The 20,984-nt window shown below is 36.3% G+C and overlaps 1 protein-coding gene across 2 annotated transcripts in view; it reads right to left on the bottom strand.

Moving 5' to 3' along the window:
• The window catches only part of ck (unconventional myosin-VIIa ck), a 526,896-nt gene that overhangs the window by 12,018 nt on the left and 493,894 nt on the right, over window positions 1-20,984 (bottom strand). For both annotated transcript variants that reach the window (XM_090413984.1, XM_090413985.1), the window contains exons 43-44: window positions 10,655-10,721; window positions 4,604-4,720 (exon numbers count right to left, since the gene is read on the bottom strand). In XM_090413984.1, the coding sequence (XP_090270110.1) occupies window positions 4,604-4,720; window positions 10,655-10,721 (184 nt within the window). The remainder of the gene's footprint in view (window positions 1-4,603; window positions 4,721-10,654; window positions 10,722-20,984) is intronic.

The raw sequence follows: 20,984 nt of genomic DNA, 5'->3' as shown, positions 1-20,984 counted from the left end.
AAATATGCCAAATAGTTTTTCTTGATATGATGTTTAGGGCCTCCCTCAATGAGTCTAAGGAGACTCCTTGGAGTTGCCTGTAATAATAATAATAATAAAATAAATTGGAGAATATAGGTTTAGGTTACAGAATATTAGAATGGATAAGAGGATGGTTGACTGACAGATATCAAAAAGTGGTTTAAGGTAACAAGTGGTGTACCACAAGGATCAGCACTTGGTCCACTGTTATTCAATCTGTACATTAATAATATTGGGAAGGATTTGGCAAGCGACATATAGCTATTTGCTGATGATGCAAAGATAGGTAGGGTAATCAGGACTGCTGCTGATATGCGGTACTTGCAGAATGATTTGAATCGGCTGGAAATATGGGCATGGGATGATGTCAGTTCAATGTCAGTAAATGCAAAGTCATTCACTTCAGCATGATTAGATATCCAATGTCATATTATATTGGTGGGATTATGCTAGAAGAAACTGATGAGGCTAGGGATCTTGGAGTGTTAGAAGATAGTTATATTTCTAGTTGTATTTGCAAAGATTACAAATACAATTCAAAAGATAATTGCCATGCTGAAACAAACATTCACATGTAAAAATAAGGATGTCATTTTGCCTCTTTACAAGGCCTTAATAAGATCTCACTTGGACTATTGTGCACAGGTCTGGTCTCCTGGCTTCCGTTGTGATTCCGATATACTGGAGAGTGTTAAAAATGATATCAAGGTTGTGGAATACTGATTATGAAAGACAGATTAAGAATTTGTAGACTGCAGACACTAGCAAAGAGGAGAAAGGGGGGTGATATTATTGGGACTTACAAACTTCTGAAAGGGTCATACAGGATTTTAATTGATGGAAGGTGGGGGAAAGGACAAGAGGGCATCCTTGGAAGCTAAGAATGAATGCCACTAAGAAGGGGATGAGGGGTAGATTTTTCTCTCACAGGGTGGTGCATGATTGGAATGGACTGCTGTTGGATGTTGTGAGTGCAAGCAATGTGAATGAATTCAAGAATAAGTATGATAGCTGGTGTGTGTAGTATGTGACCTCCCTCGATGAGTCTCTGACTCCCTGGAGGTCTCTGTTAATAATAATAATAATAAGTTATATTTTTACCTTTATAAAGTTTCTAAAATAATATGATAATACCTTTACTCCACAAAGAGAGTAGGCAAGGCCATTTAAGCCTTATCTAACTTTTGGAAACTGAGGGGCAGACTCAACCCTCTAGCCAATCAGAGATAGCTGGCCTAAACTATCAATGATTTTTAAAAGGCATCCATTAAAGAGAGTATGGCAAACAACTGCCAACATCTCATGATCCATAAGACAATACATTGTTTGAAACAGTGTGAGTTTAATGGTTGATTTTGAGTTATGAGATTAAAAACTTGAGTTCCTTGGAGAAAAACTCTATTTAAAATTTATTCGATCTGAAGTGCATAATCTTACATTTTGCAACATTAAGTTGTCAACTATTACCCTTTGCCAATAATGACAATTTATTTAAATCAACCTGCAAGATATCTACATCACCTTTATACTTTATACTATTTTACCCTCTCCAGTTTTGCATCACCAGCAAACAACTATATTCCCCCCTCTCTTAAATCATTCCCTATATCATTAATATACAAATTAAAGAGTGGTGACTTAGTACAGAGATTTGAGGCACTCTGCATCAACTTCATATCCATTCCCATTTGCTCCAACTTTGGTAGTAATAGTTTTTCATGCAGTATTCTGTCAAATGCCTTTGCATAGTCCAGAAATATCATGATATATCCATTTCTCTTGTCTAATTCTGCTCACTCTATTATAAAATGTGAGTAAATTATTAAGGCAGGACTTACCTTTTACAAAACTGTGCTGTGTAGTTGTAGAAAGTTTTTTCACTTGGTTCTAAACTATCTATGATCCATAGTAATTTTAATAATAAGGTGATACACCTTTTCACTACTTGTATATTGGAAATATATGACTTGTTTCAACCATGGTATCTCTTCTAGGTTTGGCTCCCACTGATGAGACTTCAATGAAGTTTGAAACTGATCTAGGTAGTGACCCTACCCATAATGACAGGAATCATCTTAACTCAGTGTAAAGAAATCTTAATATTATTCTAACTGTAATCAGAAATTAAGAAAATTATTTATTTATAATTATATATTCATATAATTATTTAATAAACATATCAATCCTCTTGTGATCATGTCCTTCTCGATACTGCAGCAGTTCTCTTGATTGTCTTCACAGCCCTTGAAACATTTCCCTTGAACTTTAGATTTCTATCAATAATCACATTTTATATATTTTCCACCAGTATAATTCTGCTAAGTATGAAGCAACCCATATGTAGATCTTAAATTTTGAAATCTTGCATTCAGTTACATTAAACTAACATCTAACTTATTAATCTAACATCTAGCTTGTGGACTCCACTTGTAGCAAGTTTTTTCACTAGGATATAAATTAAATTAAACTAAACCTGCCAAGAAATTATATTATTGGTTAATTCTTCATTGAAATATAAGCAAGAAAAGTTTGCACATGAAGTATCTTCAAGACTGTGTTACTTATACACAAAGGCTAATGACTTCATGTCAATTACCTTAGTATTGCAAAATGCCAAACACACACTCTTTCGGACATGTACAATACTAAGGTAATTGATGTGCCTTTGTATACACAGTCATGAAGATACTTCATGTGCAAACATTGCTTGCTTATACTTCAATAAAGAATTAAACAAGAATATAATTTCTTGGCAAGTTTAATTTAATTTATAACCTAGTGAAAAAACTTGATACAAGTGGAGTCCACAGGGTTCAGTACTGGGATAATTACTGTTTAATCTACAGTAAGATATTCAGTTATTTGCAGATGATGTGATTCTTGAGAGGATTATTGGTAACAGTGCTGATATTTTGACTCTTCAAGAGGAATTTGAATAAGCTAGATGTTAGATTAATAAGTTAGATGTTAGTTTAATGTAATTGAATGCAAGGTTTAAAAATTTAGAATACACATATGGGTTGCTTCATAGTTATACTGGTAGAAAATATATAAAATGTGATTATTGATAGAAATCTAAAGTTCAGAGGAAATGTTTCAAAGGTTGTGAAAAGGACATGCTCATGAGAGGATTGATATACTTATTAAATAATCATCTGAATATATAATTATAAATAAATAATTATCTTCATTTCTGATTACAGTTAGAATAATTAAGATTTCTTCACACTGAGTTAAAAAACAAGTATAAAATCCATAACAGCAATTACTAAGAACAAACCTGGTTAATGTTTCAGCATTAAATCATCCACTTCTCAGTATCCTACTCATCATAGCAGCAGTCCTCTAGATTGTCCTATCCTCCACTATCATTCTAAGATCTTTCCTATCCTTAACTTCCTGTAGCATATTTTCCCAGAACAGCATGCAATTTTCCATCTCTCAATTTCCAAAGTGCAAAATCAGACATTTAGCTACATTGAACCAATATTCCCACTGAACTATACACATTATCAGCCTGTTCAAACACATCTGAAGGACCACTGTATTAGCCACATTTTTATGGCTGATGTAGCAGTCTTCCCACCTTAGCATCATCAGCAAATAACTGAATATCTTCTCTTAAACTACTTACAATATCATACAACTACACTAGATTAAATAATAGGAGATAAAGCAGAATCTTGTAAAGCTTCACCTATCATCCTTCTCATTATCTTTCAATCAGTTAATTTTATTTATTCTGTGGGGTTGCCCCCCCCCCCACACACCTGTTCCTCGACCTTCCCTTAAGACTGGTTGAGCCCTCCTAATGAGGGAGTAAGTATCCTTGACTGTAGCAGGGCCAGTTTGCCTGTTCTGAGGGATGAAAAACCTGAGTTTCCAGGAGAAAAAACCCTCTACCTCCGTATGAGACCGGCTAACTCACCTTTAATCGAAAGAGACCAGGTAAATCTTCCTCACATCGTGGACAGGAATCAAACTCAGGTCTTTCCGACTGATCAATTTTATGATCCTCTCTGTTACAGTTTAACCACTATACTATAAATATATGGATACAACGTGTCTATAGAAATTGAAATAGCATTGATATGTGGCATAAAGTGATATATTTCATCCATACGGAGGATGAAATATAATCAATTTAAGTGGCTAAACAAAATCCAGAAATACAATAGTATATGTATTCTCCTGATCAGTTTCTATTTAATTCTATTATAAAATGCAAATAGATTATTAAAACAAGACCATTACTTAAGAAACCCATACTGCCTTTCATAAAGAATCCAATTCTTAATCATATACTGTATCCTATTCCTAACTTCTCCAAAACCTTAAATATAATTCCCCAGAATACAACCTAGTCTGTAATTTGATGTATGCTTTTATACTGATACTCTTGGGCAGTATTATTATTTTATCTTTTTCCCACTTCACTGGGACTCCTCCAATAGCAAGATTCTCACCAAATAACCAAGTTAGGGAGTACTTTTAATTCTCAAGCATTAATTATATTTAGATTGATATAATTATACATTATTTAATATTCATTATTACTTATACATAGCAAATATGAATATACCTTTACTTCGAAGAAAGCAGAACCAAATGTTGACCATTTATAAATAATCTTTAGAAAGTTGACTTTAGCATCTTCTGGTGACATGCCAGCATCCTGGTTATAGGCTGCTACTACAGACTGGAGAGGAGGGGGAAAAAATTGTCATAACTAAATTTTATAATTTTTTTTTTTATTATAGAAAACACAATATTTGACATTTAACATAAAATATTTTTCTTTATTTAGTTGTTTCATATTTTTAATTTTTTTATAGCAGTCCCACCTGCAGTAAGTTCAATACAGAAGTGCCAAGGAAAGCTATGGATAACACAGAAAAAAGATTATTGACATAGCACATGTAGTTTTTATATCATTTGAAGTAGAGTAAAGAAAGTGATGAGTATCTTGGCAGTGTGCCTTGCAAATTCAGAATTTTGAATGCTAGGTTCAGGTTATGGGATCAATTTGATATGATAATGATAAAACATTATATGTTAAGTTGTGTTAGTACATGACATTCTCAACATTCTTTTGTGTCAGGGCCAAATTTACAAAAAGCATAAGTCAATTTTCATTAAAATGTTTATTCCATGTCACAATGCTATTCCTTATACTCTTTAGCCTTGTAATCCATACCTCAAAATGCATCCTTGCAACCAAGTCAGTATTAAAATTTACAAGATCCACCATAAAGGTAAGTAACTATTGCTTTCATGGTTCTATTTAAGACATTTAAATGCTACTACTTAGACATTTATGACAACATAGCATTATTAACTACAGGATAGTGAGAGCTATGAAGAAGCCACTAGCAGATAATTTCTATTTTATATTTGTTTCTATTTGTTTCTATTATGCAGATGCATATTTCAGTAAATTTTTCCAAAGTTAAGGAACATTTAAAGCAATTTCAGAACAAATTTTGCTTTAAAAGTTTAAATGATTACCTCTAATAAACAAATTTTACAAAGTTATACAGTATTGAGTACTAGACAAAACAATGTATGATTTGTAAAAGGTTATCTCTGTTTATCAATGATACTATCAAATTTCTGGTTAGATAACACAGCAAACTACTGTTAGAGAAAGCAATGTGGATGATCAGGTGACAGTTAGGAGAAAATTAGTAGCATGCTTAAGCAGAGTCCTTCAAACAAAACCATGAGCCTGAATGACTTGAGGAACAATCAGCTGTGGCACAGCAGGAGGGAAAAATAAAAGAAAACAATGGAAAGTATGAAATGGTGAGAAACTGGGAACAAAGAGAAGATATTGCATGGAGATTCAATGATAAGTGGTACACTTAATGAGAATGTGATGAAAGCATTTTTCCAATGTGTGAAAAATCAAGGATTTTAGTGGAGCTACTAGTTTGCAGAAGGGAGCAGTGAAAGAATTGATTTTGGCTGGCACGAATAATTTGAAAGGTGCACAATATGCAATGAGAGAAGATATAAAAGAGTTGCTGATTATTGGCAACTGTGATATCTGGTTGATATCAGGGAGGATAGAGGGAATGGGATAGTCTGCGCAGTTAGCCTAGTGGCTTTGCGCTTCGCAACCATATGCCTGGGGAAGGAGTGTCCCAGGTTCGATTCCCGTCGAAGACGTGAGGAACTTGAGGATCTTCCTCAGGCATAGCCAAGTTAGCTGGTCTTGTTGCGGGCAGTAGGGTTTTTCCGCCTGTTTATCTGGCATTTTTCATCCCGAAAGCAGGCAAACCGGCACATTGAACATACGCTTCTACAGCCAAAAAAATATACCCCCCCCCCAGCGGCAGACTAGGCGACAGGTCGGTTGGGAGTGGTACTAACAGGTAGTCACATCTAAGTAACATGCAGACCCTGCATAGGAAGCAGGAATAACGCGTAGTGAAAGAAGAAGATAGAGGGAATGGGATAGGAGGATGGCTATTGCTGATGATAGGTGAAGAACCTCAACCAACAAAAAAAGAAGTTAAGGAGCATTTTAGGTCTGAGATAGATGGTTTATTTGGGGTTATATGATGTGAGATAGAGACCAAAACAAAAAATATTGTTGGTTGCTGCTATACCTGGGGGGGGGGGGAGATGTAGATGCTGTGTATCAGCAGATTAGCACAAAAAGTGCAGACTAAGCAATTATAATGGGGGACTTCAACTTTGGGGATATAAATTGTAAGGAGGAAAGGGTACATGCAAGATGGAAATGGAATTTATACAGTTAATAAGGGATAATTATCTGAAACAGCATGTGATGATAGGGATCAAATGGTTGAAACTACTGGGTTGGTAACAGCATCAGAAGATATATCAGTAACCGTAATAGACACACTTAGCCTCTTATCGGAGAAAGAGACGATGCAGTTTTGTTCTAGGAAGTTGTTAAATGTGAAATAAATTCGAATAAGGGTTTATGTTGAACTTGAAGGTTGGTAATTATGACAGACATAGGAGATAGTTGGAGTAGTGGTATGGCCTAAGAGCCTACAATGAAAGAATGTCAGTAGTGCATGGGAAGTAGTCATGGACTGTTTGAGAGAAACAGTATAAGACACTGCATACCCAAGGTCAGGTGGACAAACCAAGTGGGTGTTTAAGTAGATGACCAGTGATATAAAGCAGGACCTTCAAAAAAAAGAAAACATTATGGAGGGAATATAAAGAAAAAGGTGGTTGGAATACTCATGAGCAGTACAAAGTGCATACTAATAACCCTTCTTGCATACACTTTGTACTGCTCATGAGCTTTATACTTACTTTGTACTTACTCCCATGCACTACTGACATTCTTTCATTGTAGGCTCTTAGGCTATGCCACTACTCTAATTACCTTCTATGTCTGTCATAATTACCAACCTTCAAGTTTAACATAAACCGTTATTCGAATTTATTTCACATTTAACTTCCTAGAACAAAACTGCACGGTCTCTTTCTCCAATAAGAGGCTAAGTGTGTCTATTACGGTTACTGATTATGAGAGAAAATCAGCTAAGCAGGCCAAAGTAAATTAAAAAGAAACAGTTAAATAGCAAAAAAAAAAAAAAGTTTTTTTTTGCTATGTAGTGAGTAAGAGGAAGAATGACTGTAGAAAGAGAAATTTAATCAGTGCTGATGGCAAGAATGTTACATATAACAGAAGCAAAAGAAATAGTTGAGATAATAAGTAATCACTTTGCAAGGGTGTATCATCTAGTGGAGATTTTTCAGTTGCTTATGACTGAGATTGATGTCAAAATTGGGGTAAACAAACTGTAGGTACTCAACATATTGAAAAATATTAATGTCAACACAGCAGCGGAACTGGATGGCATGCTGGCTTGTATGCTTTAATGTAAGTCTCAGCTCCTGCAAGGTTTCAAGGGTGGGAAAAGAAGGCAAGATAGTCGCCCATTACATATTAGATGGCCCCCAGAAAAAAATATTGCAAATTACAGACCAATTAATATTTCAGGAGTGGTCATGAAAGTATTAGAAAAGTAGGTTAAAGGTAAAATCCAGAAACAGGTGGATTGGAATATGATGCTCGGTTTTGTAACAGGTCCTGCCTTGGTAATTTACTCATATTTATAATAGAATAACAGTAGAATTAGATAAGGGAAATGGATATACCATGATAAGCTTGGACTTTGCAAAAATATTTGAAAAATATTTGACAGAATACTGCATGGAAAACTATTCCAGAAGTTGGAGCAAATGGGAATGGATATGAAGCTGGTGGCATGGATAAGTGGTGGCTGATAGATAGACAACAGAGAGTAGTATATGGTGGAGTGGAATCTAGAACAAGAGTGACTAGTGGAGTGCCTTAAATCTCTGTACTAGGGTCACTACTCTTTAATTTGCATATTAATGACATAAGGAATGATTTAAAGGGGGGATGAGTTTGCTGGTGATGCAAAAGTGGAGAGGGCAATAGTAGATGGCAATAGTCATGTATATACATATCTTGCAGGATGATTTAAATAAATTGGCATTGTTGGTGAAGGATAATGGTTGTCAGTTTAAGATTATGCACTTTCAGTTGAATAGATTGAATATAATGTATCACATTTACTGGATTTCAAGATAAGGCTAGGAATATGAGGGTAATAATGGAGAGATAGTTGAAGTTCGGGGGCATATTGTGCAAACAGCTCACAGGATTACATGGAAGTTGAAAAAACGCACTAACAAGTAAAGAGAGAGTGAAAGGTTATTATGCCACTTTGTAATGCCATGATTCAGCTGCATCTTGACTAATGTGTATAGATTTGGCAGTGTGACAATGGATGATGGAAGCCTATAAAGATCGGGATGGCCAGGGATGTGAGGAGGAACAGTTTTGGTCTAGGGAGAGGTGTAGGATAAGTGATAATGGAGGAATCACCTGAGGAAGGGGGGGGCATGGATTATGCATGAGTCACATCCAAGTGGTGGTTGAGATTTGTTACAGTTCCAATACGAGCTATTATGTTTGTTTTTGAATGCCAAAAGTATCCAAAATAAGGGGAATGAATGAAACTGTGGCATTATTGAAGTTCATTTATTCAAAATTGTCAAAGTAAGTGAAACATATGAGAGTTGAATGAGGATGACATCCGAATAGGAATAGAGAAAGAGTGATATGATGTTTTTTGTGAAGACAGACAGGGCAGAAAGAGAGGAGAAGGACAGGTGATTTGATGGTATCAGAAGAGTTATGCCCATCCAAGGTGGAAATACAAAGATCAAATAGTTTTACTGGTTTTGAGGGCAATATGGTGTGAAGTAGAGGCGAACGGGTTGAATTTTTAGTTGGATGCTGTTATGCTATAGACATAGTGGTGTGGCGGGCAGTGAAAAGCATGTGTAGGCAAATTAGTCTGGCAAATAAAAAAAGGGTGATCGTGATTTAAACACTGTCAGCTTATTTAAATCAACCTGCAAGCTCTCTACATTACCTTGTTTAACTATCCTACTATCCTTTGCATCATGAGCAAACAGCCAAGTATTTCCTTTCATATCATTTCCTATATCATTTATGTACAAATTAAACAGCAGTGGTTCCTTCATTTGATCCCTCATCTTTTCTTTCTCTCCCTTATATATTCCATCCTCCCATAGCCTCAAATATACAAACCAAATATGCATTCTCATTAATTATTGTTTAATACATCCTAAAACAAATGCCACACAGATTTGGATACAATTGAAGAGCCACCATGATATGTGGCATGCCTGCCAAAACTCAAGCACGAAATTGCCATGGGTCAGTGTTTTCTCTCATCCTGCCAAGTAGTTAGGGTGATGGCAAGAGAGTGTCAATTGCCCTGACATCAATGTATTAAATTTAAGGGCCACAGTGCTAGAATTATGTAGACAATACAATAGATTATGGCAAAGAAGAGGAAGATACTGAAATGTAGAAGTAAAGAGATTACAGTTTGGCTGTCAGGCTTTTATCATACCACATATGACTAACTCTCAGCAGATTCGGTCACCTGATTTTTGAGAGAATGAAGGCATTTTGCAAAGGGTTCAGAGAATAATATAATAGTCATTTTGGAATGTTTGTTATAAAGGCAGAGGGAATGCCATTTGCATATTATGATGGATAGTAGAAGAGGTAATATGATTTAGATATATCAGTTGGTAAAAGGTTTTACTGTGTTAATGTTGGAGATTTTTCAGAGTAGAGGGAGACAGGGCTGAGCTGGGTTGAGTTATGGAAGAAGCAACTAAGGCTGTTAAGCCTATGTAGTATGTCTGTTAACTGTGTGTTCTTGTGGCCATTTGCCTATTTTTGAGGATGAAAAACCAGAATTTTTGAGGGCGAAGAGGACAGAGTAAGATGCTATATCTTGAAGTTGTATAAGGAATTTTGTGGACAGAGGAAATGAGAACAAGTTTATTGCATGTAGAGATTGATGAGTGAGTGGAATGAATTTGCTTGACAATGTGAAGGAAGCAGAAAACAGTGAATGAGTTTAAGGATGTTTGATGAGTAATTTATTTGATAGTGATGACTTCCTGAGAGGAAGAATATTTTGACTCCATGTAGTGGTGGTGATGATGATGATAATACAATGCTAATATTCTACAAAAAGAAATATAGAAATATTGTTTATCCTACCCTCTTCCAATCACTTGCATTCTGAGATTTCATTAAGTCTCCAGGAATCATTTCCCTTAACATGTTCCTGAAAAATAAATATTTATTAAACATTACATGTTTAATTTAAATAAACAATTTAATTATTTCTTTATTTATTATTTATATTTTTAGTAATTTTACTGTTATTATACAAATTAATTTACTTTCCCTACCATCCAAGAAAAAACAAATACTGGGGGGGGGTACAAAAATAGGCATACATATTATTTTGCATTCCTTATTTATTTATTTTTAATGATTTTTCCAGATAGTAATGGCTGGTAATTTAACCAACGAAAGTGGATAATAAAACAATACTAGAAGACAGAGAATGGTGAAAAGGTTCAGCAGAAATGGGGTGAACAATTTGATACATCCCCACCAAGTAGGTTAATAATTTACAGAATATGTAATAAATTTGTTCAGACTGGGTCCATTCGTAATGTGCCAAAGAGTATGTCAAAGACACACACACACAAAAAAAAAGCTTCTATTCCCCTCAGATCTTTGGATCATCTGATGCAATGTTTAGGTATGAAAATGTATCAGCCAAGATTAATGCATGGATTATTAGAGAATGATCTTTTGTAATCATCAGCATGTTTATTTTTCATTGTGACTTAATAAAGCTATGGTATTAATCTTTATTGTTGGAAGTTTTTTCACTTGGTTATGCTATAAATTAAAGATACCAAGAAGTGAAGTCTTAGCTTCCTTATACGAGTTGCTCCAGTCCTGAAGTTACTTCAGGCACAAACTTTGTTTGCTTACACTTATATAAAGGATTAAACCAAGTGTATATAATTTCTTGGTATCTTTAATTTATTGTATTAATCTTTACTTTGTAATACTTTTGCACTAGAATGGATTAATGATACTTTAAAAAAACAGTTTAACATATGTAAAGGAAATTAACATTATTTACGATTCCTATATATTTTGCTCACTGTAACATGAATATCATTCAGGGAGAGAGCAAAATAATTGGTTACAACATTCAAAATATTAGCACAAGAATGAGTCAAAAAAAACATGACTCATACATTCATGTGTATCAGTTGCAGCTGAGCGATCAGGAGAAACACTATGAGCATTCCAAGGAACTAGGCTAGGTATAGCTGTGTAATTAAAAATAATAATAATAAAAAAAAAAAAAAAAACTATGAGCAGTTTATGGCAATTACTTCTCAAAATTTGGAGACAGGCCTGTTCAATTAATAGTGTTTAACTTGTTTCAAGGAACAGATGATCAAATTTAAATCTCCTCTAGCGTAAAATCTTTGTCTGATTCCAGTGAACTTTATGTCTAGCGTCAATGGCATAAGAAGTAGGCCTGAACCCTCTGATTCTAGAAAAATCTTATGTAATCTTGGTGTTCTTTGATTCTGATCATAGCAGAACTACCAGTCTATCCAAAATAGCAAAGTTGACATGAATAGGGTGCTTAATAGACACTAGATAGTGTCTATTAAGCACCCTGTCGATAGTAGATAGTTAATCTTGTACACTGATGTTTTGCACTGTGGCTTTATTATTATTACTGTTAACATCTGACTCTAGGAGTTAAAGGACTCATAATGGGAGGTCCTACTCTCTCATGCAAAAAAGATAATTGAACCTTGCCTTAACCCAGTGATTCTTAACCGGTGGGCTGCAACCCCCCTAGGGGACCACGGAAAATTTATAGAATGTTTCTAGTTTTTGAAATCTCTTAAAGTAATTATTTTTTGTTTCTTATTTTACTTTGTTTCAAACTTATATCATTTTGTATTAGTAATTTTAATTATGCAATTTGAAAAATGAGTAGTTTCTTTTGTGGTGGCGCCACAAGTCAAATTTTCACTGCTGGCAATACTGCAAGTGGTGACATCAGCCTACTGGATGTGTGATAGAAGTGATTCTCTGAAGTTTTAAACAATAGTATGAATGCATAAAACTTAACGTTGTTAAGTGCTACTTGAGTGCAGTTATTTTTTTGAAACTTTCAGTGTTGTAATACTGATTTGTTATTTCTTAAAATTTACCCTCTTATAAAATGAGCAAACAAAGAACATTATTTGATTTCCTATATATAAATACAGTAAAGTTTTTATATAATATTTAAGTAAAGTTGATTTCTGTTTTCTGATTTTTTTTTGTCATTATAATAAGAAAGTAAAACCACTACTTAAAAAAAAATTATGTTATTATTATTATGTTACTATAAACTGGTGGGGGCTGCAAAAATATTTGAGGATACTTAGGGGGCTGCGACTACTAAATGGTTAAGAACCATTGCTTAACCCATTCACAGTTTCTGCACTCACCACTTTCAGGTGCATTCCATTCATCAACCACTCTCCATGCAAAGAACCTGTTTCTCACTCCCCTGTTCATACCCTCCTTATACAGCTTCCAGGAATGGCCTTTCCTTCTGCCTCTATGAAAAATCTCCTCCACATTAATCTCATAACAGCTCCTCACCAACTTATGTCTCGATCATATCCTCTTTCCTTCTTCTATTCACAAGGCTCTGCAAGTTGCATTCCTTCAATCTATCCTTAGTAAATCTTGTCTGGACCCTCTCTAAAATATCTTCATCCTGTTGTGAACCATGTGACCAAATCTATGCACAGTAGTCCATATGTGATTCTAGTAGTAAGACTTATACGTTGGTTAGACATAACTGGTAATTAATTTACGGAATTGACAACGCATATAAAGTAAATTAATTAAAGATAACTTTAATGAATCACTTCTATATTTCGGCAATGTCACATTGCCATCTTCGGGAACATAAAGATATGGTATGTGCACTAAGGAACTAACAAAGCAAATGAGGAAGAAAATAAGAACTAATTTTGTTCCTAAAGTCCTAATGGTGCCCTCTTGCGGGCTAATTTGGTAGTCTTGGCAGTTGGGCTGAAGTTCTCAAAATGAAAGTCTCCCAAATTTGGGGCAGTTTCATGCACCCAAATTTGTTGAGGTTAGGAACGTTTTTTAGAGCTGCTGAAGATTCTTTGAATAGTCTTTCGTATTTAAACTTGCTGCGATGGATTATTTTTGTCTTCTTCCAACGGATTTTATGGTGGGTATCCAAGGCATGGTCTGCCAGCCCAGAGCGGCTGTACTGGTGAAACCGGATGTAGTCTTGGTGTTCTGAAATCCTGATATTTGTTGTTCTGCCTGTTTGGTCAAAGTAGGACAATTTGCAGCTGCAAGGGACCTGGTATACACCAGGTAGGTCTAGGGGAAGTGGTTGGTCTTTGGTAGAGCGGATAAGGGATGCCAACTTTTTATATGGTCTGTAATAGGAAGTAAGGTCATATTTTTTGAGGATATTAGTTATTTTTTCAGAGGTGCCCTGGATGTAGGGGATAGTGATAGACTTGGTGTAGTCTTTATTGTGGAGGGGGGGAGGGGGGGTTGTGGTTTACAGGTTTTAGTATTTTTTGGATTTTTTTGGGGTTGTAGCCATTGGCTAAGAAAGTGTTGAGGATGTGGTTTAGTTCCATAGTCAGGGCCTTGTCATCTGAGCAGATTAATTTTGCCCTGTTATATAGTGTTTTTATCACCCCATATTGTTGTGAGGGGGGGGGGGATTGCTGGTGAATGTATCTGCCAGTGTGGGTGGGTTTTCTGTAAACAGAGAAAACCAAAGATCCATCAAGCTGGCGGGTGATTAAAGTGTCTAGGAAGGGGAGGGTGTTGTTTTCCTCTTTTTCTAAGGTGAACTGGACTCTGGGATGTTGGTTGTTTAAGTGTGTTAGGAAGGAGTGGAGTGCATCTGAGCCATGTGGCCAAATAGCAAACACATCATCCACATAACGAAGCCAAATAGTGGGTTTTTGTGGGGCGGAGTTTAAGGCTTTCTCTTCAAATGTCTCCATAAAGAAATTGGCCAAGGGTGGGGAAAGTGGTGAACCAATGGCTGTCCCCTCTATCTGTTTGTAGAACTTTCCTTGCCAAACGAAATAGCCTGAGTTCATTGTGAACTGAAATAGGGCTGAGATATCGGGAGGAAACTTGGCTTGGATGAGCTCAAAGGTTTCTTTGAGTGGGACATTAGTGAATAGGGAGGAGATGTCAAAACTGACCATTATGTCAGTGTGTTGGAGTGTGAGGTTTTCTATACTGGCTTTAAAGTGGGCCGAATTTTTTATGTGTGATGGTGTGTTGCCAGTGTAGTGTGTGAGCGTTTTGGCTAAATGTTTGGCTAATTTATATGTGGGGGAATCAATGCCATCCACTATGGGACGTAATGGTACATTTTGTTTATGTATTTTTGGGAGTCCATATAATCGGGGGGGGTCTAGAGTTATAAGGTTTAAGTTTGTTGGTGACTTCCACAGGCCAAGAAGTAACTTTCTTAAGGAGTCTGTGGATAGTTCTAATCTGAGAGTTGGTCGGATTATATTCAATGGGGAGGTAAGTAGTACGGTCTCGTATTAAAGAATTTAGCTTACCTTTGTAGTCTTTTTGATTGAGTACCACAGTGGCGCTTCCCTTATCAGCTTTGGTGATTACTATTTTTTTGTTGTTTTTTAATTTTTGTAGGGCTGTATATTCGTTTTTGGATAAGTTAGATTTTGGAGGTTTGGCTTTAGTGAGAACACCGACTACATCCAGTCTCACGTTGTTGGCGATGTGGTTAGGCAGGTTGCGAATTCCACGCTCTATTTGGATCATGATTTCTTCAGCAGGTATCCTTTTAGGAGCTAGGGCGAAATTGTGACCACGTGAAAGTGCGGTGAGTGCTTCAGGCTTTAAAACTGCCGACGAGAGGTTGACTACTGTGTTAAGTGGTGGCTGGGGTACAGAAGTAGAAGTCTTTGTCAGGTTTTCGTATTTTTTCACGTGCCGACTACGTATTTTTTCAAATTCCTTTCTTGCCGAAGTGCATGAGATGTCATGAAGTATCGACCATAGATCAGGGCCGAGTGTGTTAGAAAGCTCTTCCTCTAGCGCACGTAAGGTTTTGTTTTCGTCGGCAAGGAGAATGCGTGTTGCAGTAATTTGTTCTCTTAACAGGGCGAAGCTAGTGCAGTTGTAAATGCGTAGAGCTTTCTCGGAAGTGAAACGGTGCTTTAATTTGACACAGTTGGGGATCACTTTGTTATCCCGGCAGCGTTTTAGGACGTTAGACGATTTATTTGCCTCGATATCTTCAACCTCAATTTGCCGTATTGACGGGCCTTTCGTGCGATTGCATCTCCGTGGTTCTACAAACAGATAGAGGGGACAGCCATGGGTTCACCACTTTCCCCACCCTTGGCCAATTTCTTTATGGAGACATTTGAAGAGAAAGCCTTAAACTCCGCCCCACAAAAACCCACTATTTGGCTTCGTTATGTGGATGATGTGTTTGCTATTTGGCCACATGGCTCAGATGCACTCCACTCCTTCCTAACATACTTAAACAACCAACATCCCAGAGTCCAGTTCACCTTAGAAAAAGAGGAAAACAACACCCTCCCCTTCCTAGACACTTTAATCACCTGCCAGCTTGATGGATCTTTGGTTTTCTCTGTTTACAGAAAACCCACCCACACTGGCAGATACATTCACCAGCAATCCCCCCCCCCCTCACAACAATATGGGGTGATAAAAACACTATATAACAGGGCAAAATTAATCTGCTCAGATGACAAGGCCCTGACTATGGAACTAAACCACATCCTCAACACTTTCTTAGCCAATGGCTACAACCCCAAAAAAATCCAAAAAATACTAAAACCTGTAAACCACAACCCCCCCTCCCCCCCTCCACAATAAAGACTACACCAAGTCTATCAACTATCCCCTACATCCAGGGCACCTCTGAAAAAATAACTAATATCCTCAAAAAATATGACCTTACTTCCTGTTACAGACCATATAAAAAGTTGGCATCCCTTATCCGCTCTACCAAAGACCAACCACTTCCCCTAGACCTACCTGGTGTATACCAGGTCCCTTGCAGCTGCAAATTGTCCTACTTTGGCCAAACAGGCAGAACAACAAATATCAGGATTTCAGAACACCAAGACTACATCCGGTTTCACCAGTACAGCCGCTCTGGGCTGGCAGACCATGCCTTGGATACCCACCATAAAATCCGTTGGAAGAAGACAAAAATAATCCATCGCAGCAAGTTTAAATACGAAAGACTATTCAAAGAATCTTCAGCAGCTCTAAAAAACGTTCCTAACCTCAACAAATTTGGGTGCATGAAACTGCCCCAAATTTGGGAGACTTTCATTTTGAGAACTTCAGCCCAACTGCCAAGACTACCAAATTAGCCTGCAAGAGGGCACCATTAGGACTTTAGGAACAAAATTAGTTCTTATTTTCTTCCTCATTTGCTTTGTTAGTTCCTTAGTGCACATACCATATCTTTATGTTCCCGAAGATGGCAATGTGACATTGCCGAAATATAGAAGTGATTCATTAAAGTTATCTTTAATTAATTTACTTTATATGCGTTGTCAATTCCGTAAATTAATTACCAGTTGAGTCCATATGTGGCCTGATCAAAGCCTTATACAAGAAAACTTTTTGCTTCTGCATGTCAATTTCCTCCTCATTATTGACAAAATACATTAGGATGTTTTTGCAATTTTAGCAATATGACCTCTAAACTTCAAGTTACTGTCCATCATCACTCCCAGATCTCTCATCTCCACCACCTCCTTCAAAATTTTCCCATTACACTCTACATCCCAACTTTGCCTACCAGATGGCAAGATTTTCCACTTGACAATGTTAAACTGATAGCTCCACTTACAGGCTATTGAGATCCTCCTGCAATGCCACAACATCTGCTCTACTTCATATAGTTCTTCCCAACTTTGCATCATTAGCAAACTGTTGCATATCACCAGTTAAGCCAGTCCACCCTGTAGCACTTCACTAGTGACCTACTTCTCTTGGGAACAATCTTTTGATGTATCTTACAGCCAATCAGCTATCAAACTCATTAGTCTATTATCTCATCCCCTTTTTTTGGGGTGCATTAATAACAATGCATTAACAACAACTCAAGACAAAGAGATCAGCCTATAATTTGTAGTGCTAGTCTTATCTCCCAAACCCCCTTTTATGAAGCAGAACAATTTACTTGTTACTGTTACATGTCTCACATTAAGCAAGTATGCCAAAAGGTTCCATTAATTCCCTAGAGCATTTTTCCAAGACATGCAGTGATATATTGTCAAGACCTACTGCTTTATTAACATCAAGTTTGCTTAATTCCTCATACCTGCTGCTCATTCACCATCAGTCCCACCTCCACCATATCCGCTACACTCCACCTTTATATGATGTTGCCTCCATGAGGGTAATATACACTGATAAGCTGCTCATTGAATCCTTCAACTATATCCTTTGCACTGATTATCATTTTTTCTTCTATTTACCAAATAACAAAAGAACTCACTAGCTTGATGGTTAATTTCTTCTCACAATGCACTTTTGCTGTCTTTACCAATCAAGTATCCTTTCTGGCTTGCTCTTTGTACTCTTCATGCAACTGATTATTACAACATCCCCAACATTCATTCATTGTCTGTTGCCTCCACGGTGATTTCTTCTTCCAGATGTCACTCTTAATCTCTTAATTCCAGGGGCTAATGCTGGTCTTGAAATTCACGCTTGCTCTTGTTATCATTCAGGGAATGAGAGGTGTGATTGAAGTCTGATTAGTGTAATAATGAATTACTGACCATTTAAAACTATGTACAGGTAACCCTTGTATAACGCGGATGTTAGGTTCCGCAGAAATGCCGTATTATATAAATCGCGTTATGCGAGTCTCAGATTACATAGAAAAAGTAGGGTTATGTCCTGAAATTGTTTTTTTTTTTTTTTTAAATTATATAAACAATATAAACAACAATGACATATCCAACAAAAAAAATATTTTTATTTAATTCAGGTAATTCATATAAGTTAAGAAAACATATAAACTATGAAACAAATACATAGTATAAAAGTATAAAAATTACAAATTGTACTTAAACTTCATTGCACATAATGCATAAATGTTTTAGGCAAAATAAAATAGTGCATATTTTAATCTTTCATAGCACGAGGATTTGAGAATTGGTTAATAAACACTGGTTTTGTCATGTAATCACCTGATGCATTACTGCAAAACAGCAGAGTAATTCTATCTTTGGAAACTTTGAATCCAGGAGTTGATCTTTCATTTTTCGAAATATAGGTGCGTGTTTGCACTTTCCAATATAACCCGGATTCATCCATATTCAATACCTGGTCTGCATTATAAATGTTTATAAACTTTGAGAGTTTTTTGTTTAATAAGATTTCCATCCATAGGAATTTTCTTTTGAGGTGCAATCTTCTATCAAAATCATTAGAGATTTCTCCATTTTCCATTAGAATATTGCATACACGAGCAATGCGCTTTGCACTTATCGTTGACCCAGCAATAAACACTTTCTCAGATTTTATGTTCATTTTGTTTCATTGTTCGAATTGTTGATTTATTTAAATTCAAAGTCCCTGCAAAAACTCCTGGTTTTTTTCCATTTTTCAACCGATCCACGATTTTGAATATTTTTCTTCGAGAGAAATTAATTTTGTTTTTAATGTTGGTTTTTCCCTTTCGTTGCAGTTTGTGGCCATTACTATAAAAATAATTTTTTACGCAAAAAAGAAAGCATTACATATTGTATGTAACTTACCAGAAAATAAAGTGCTCAGCTTGAGATGAACACACTTATGATTTTTAATGCACTTTCCTGACAGAAACAAGGACAATTTTCAACAATAAACATTTTATATGGTAAACAATTGAGGTACATGCATGCTAAAGGGTATTTCCCCTAATATAAATTCGCTACTTATAATTACATGCGGGATACAGGCAGACGCAAATTTAACGAAGATAAAATTTGATTTTTAAGTTGCGCGGTGAAAAACATATGAAAAGATAAAGGGTTACTACCATTTGTAGACTGTTTTTATCGGAACCGTGTTGTATAAGTACTGCGTTATATCGAAACTGCGTTGTATAAGTACCTCATTATACGAGGGTTACCTGTATTTAGAAATTTATGTACATTTAATCATACAAATACAACATTTATTTTACAAATAATATTCTATCTTTTTCAATTTAGCTACTTGAATACAAATTCTACCCTACAGTTCTTCTTTATGAACTGGTCAATAACATTGTCATAAAAAGTTGGTTGTAACTTAATTTTCCCAAGCAACATGCACACTTGTAAAGACTGGCTGAAGCTCACTGGCTAGAGCTACTTTGACTGCGTATGGCCCGTGTTTAAGCAACAGGGCGAGATGACGTGGAGGGAGCGGAAATGGCTATGCACGCGCATGAAATCACATTGCTGAAGCGAGGACCTGGATGCTCCCACAACCGAGCAAGCCAAGATAGCTTGCCTAGCGTCGGCCTTCGATACACAATGCAAAGCTCAATTATTGTTGTGCAAGTTTAAAACGTCTTCTGTCTACAAAAATAAAAGCCTAAATGAAATGCTTATAAATGCATGCAGTTAATTAACAAATAAATATTACTTCTTTCTCAATTAATGAGCTTGTGCAGCTAGCATAGCAAGCATGGAGAATTCACCACTGCTTCAGTCATTCGTTTTATTCCTACCTTATTTAGCCTTTTCACCTTTGGCATACCCTCAAACACTGCTGTTATTAAGAAATAGCTCTTGTTCAATCCACAAGCAGCATCTGCCTCCTTCCTACTCAACACCTCTTTCCACATATATCTCCCAGCTGTCTTCTAAGCTTTTCTTAATCACCAAGCTTGTAGTTCATATACATCCCTTCTTTATTGAAGCTCTCATATGACTGGCTACAAACAAGGTGATCACTTCATGGTCACCAACCGGGGAAAGATTAGATACTCCATCCACAGTCACATCCTCTGATGATTGTGTAAGAATTCGAGAAATTCATTCTCTTTATTTCCTGACAATATCTCTCCATTCAAATCAATATTGCCATAATTGAAATAACCCTTCACTTGTTCACCAAGCCAAGTTCCCTATACATTTGTATCCACTCTCCACGTTCCCTGGCTTGTAGCAACACCCAAAGTATCATTCTCTCAACTTCCACCTCATACCATAATATCTCATAACCACTGCCACTTTTTTCCCCCCTTGTATCTCAACCTTTGTGTGGACATGATTTCAATGTTGTGAAATACAGGTTTAAAATTTGGAAAACAAAGATGAGATGTGGAATTTATGTTTGGTGGAGATATATTGTTGAAGGTGGAGAAAATAAGAGATCTTGGGGTGTGGTAGATAAGGATCTAAAATTTAGAGAACACATTGCCAAAATT

Source organism: Typopeltis vanoorti, chromosome 24 (assembly GCF_054136105.1).
Source record: "Typopeltis vanoorti isolate ZY-2024b chromosome 24, IOZ_Tvanoo_1.0, whole genome shotgun sequence".
NCBI classification, from domain to species: domain Eukaryota; kingdom Metazoa; phylum Arthropoda; class Arachnida; order Uropygi; family Thelyphonidae; genus Typopeltis; species Typopeltis vanoorti.
Note: the sequence above shows the minus strand (reverse complement) of the source record. Positions and strands in the feature narration are given on the sequence as shown.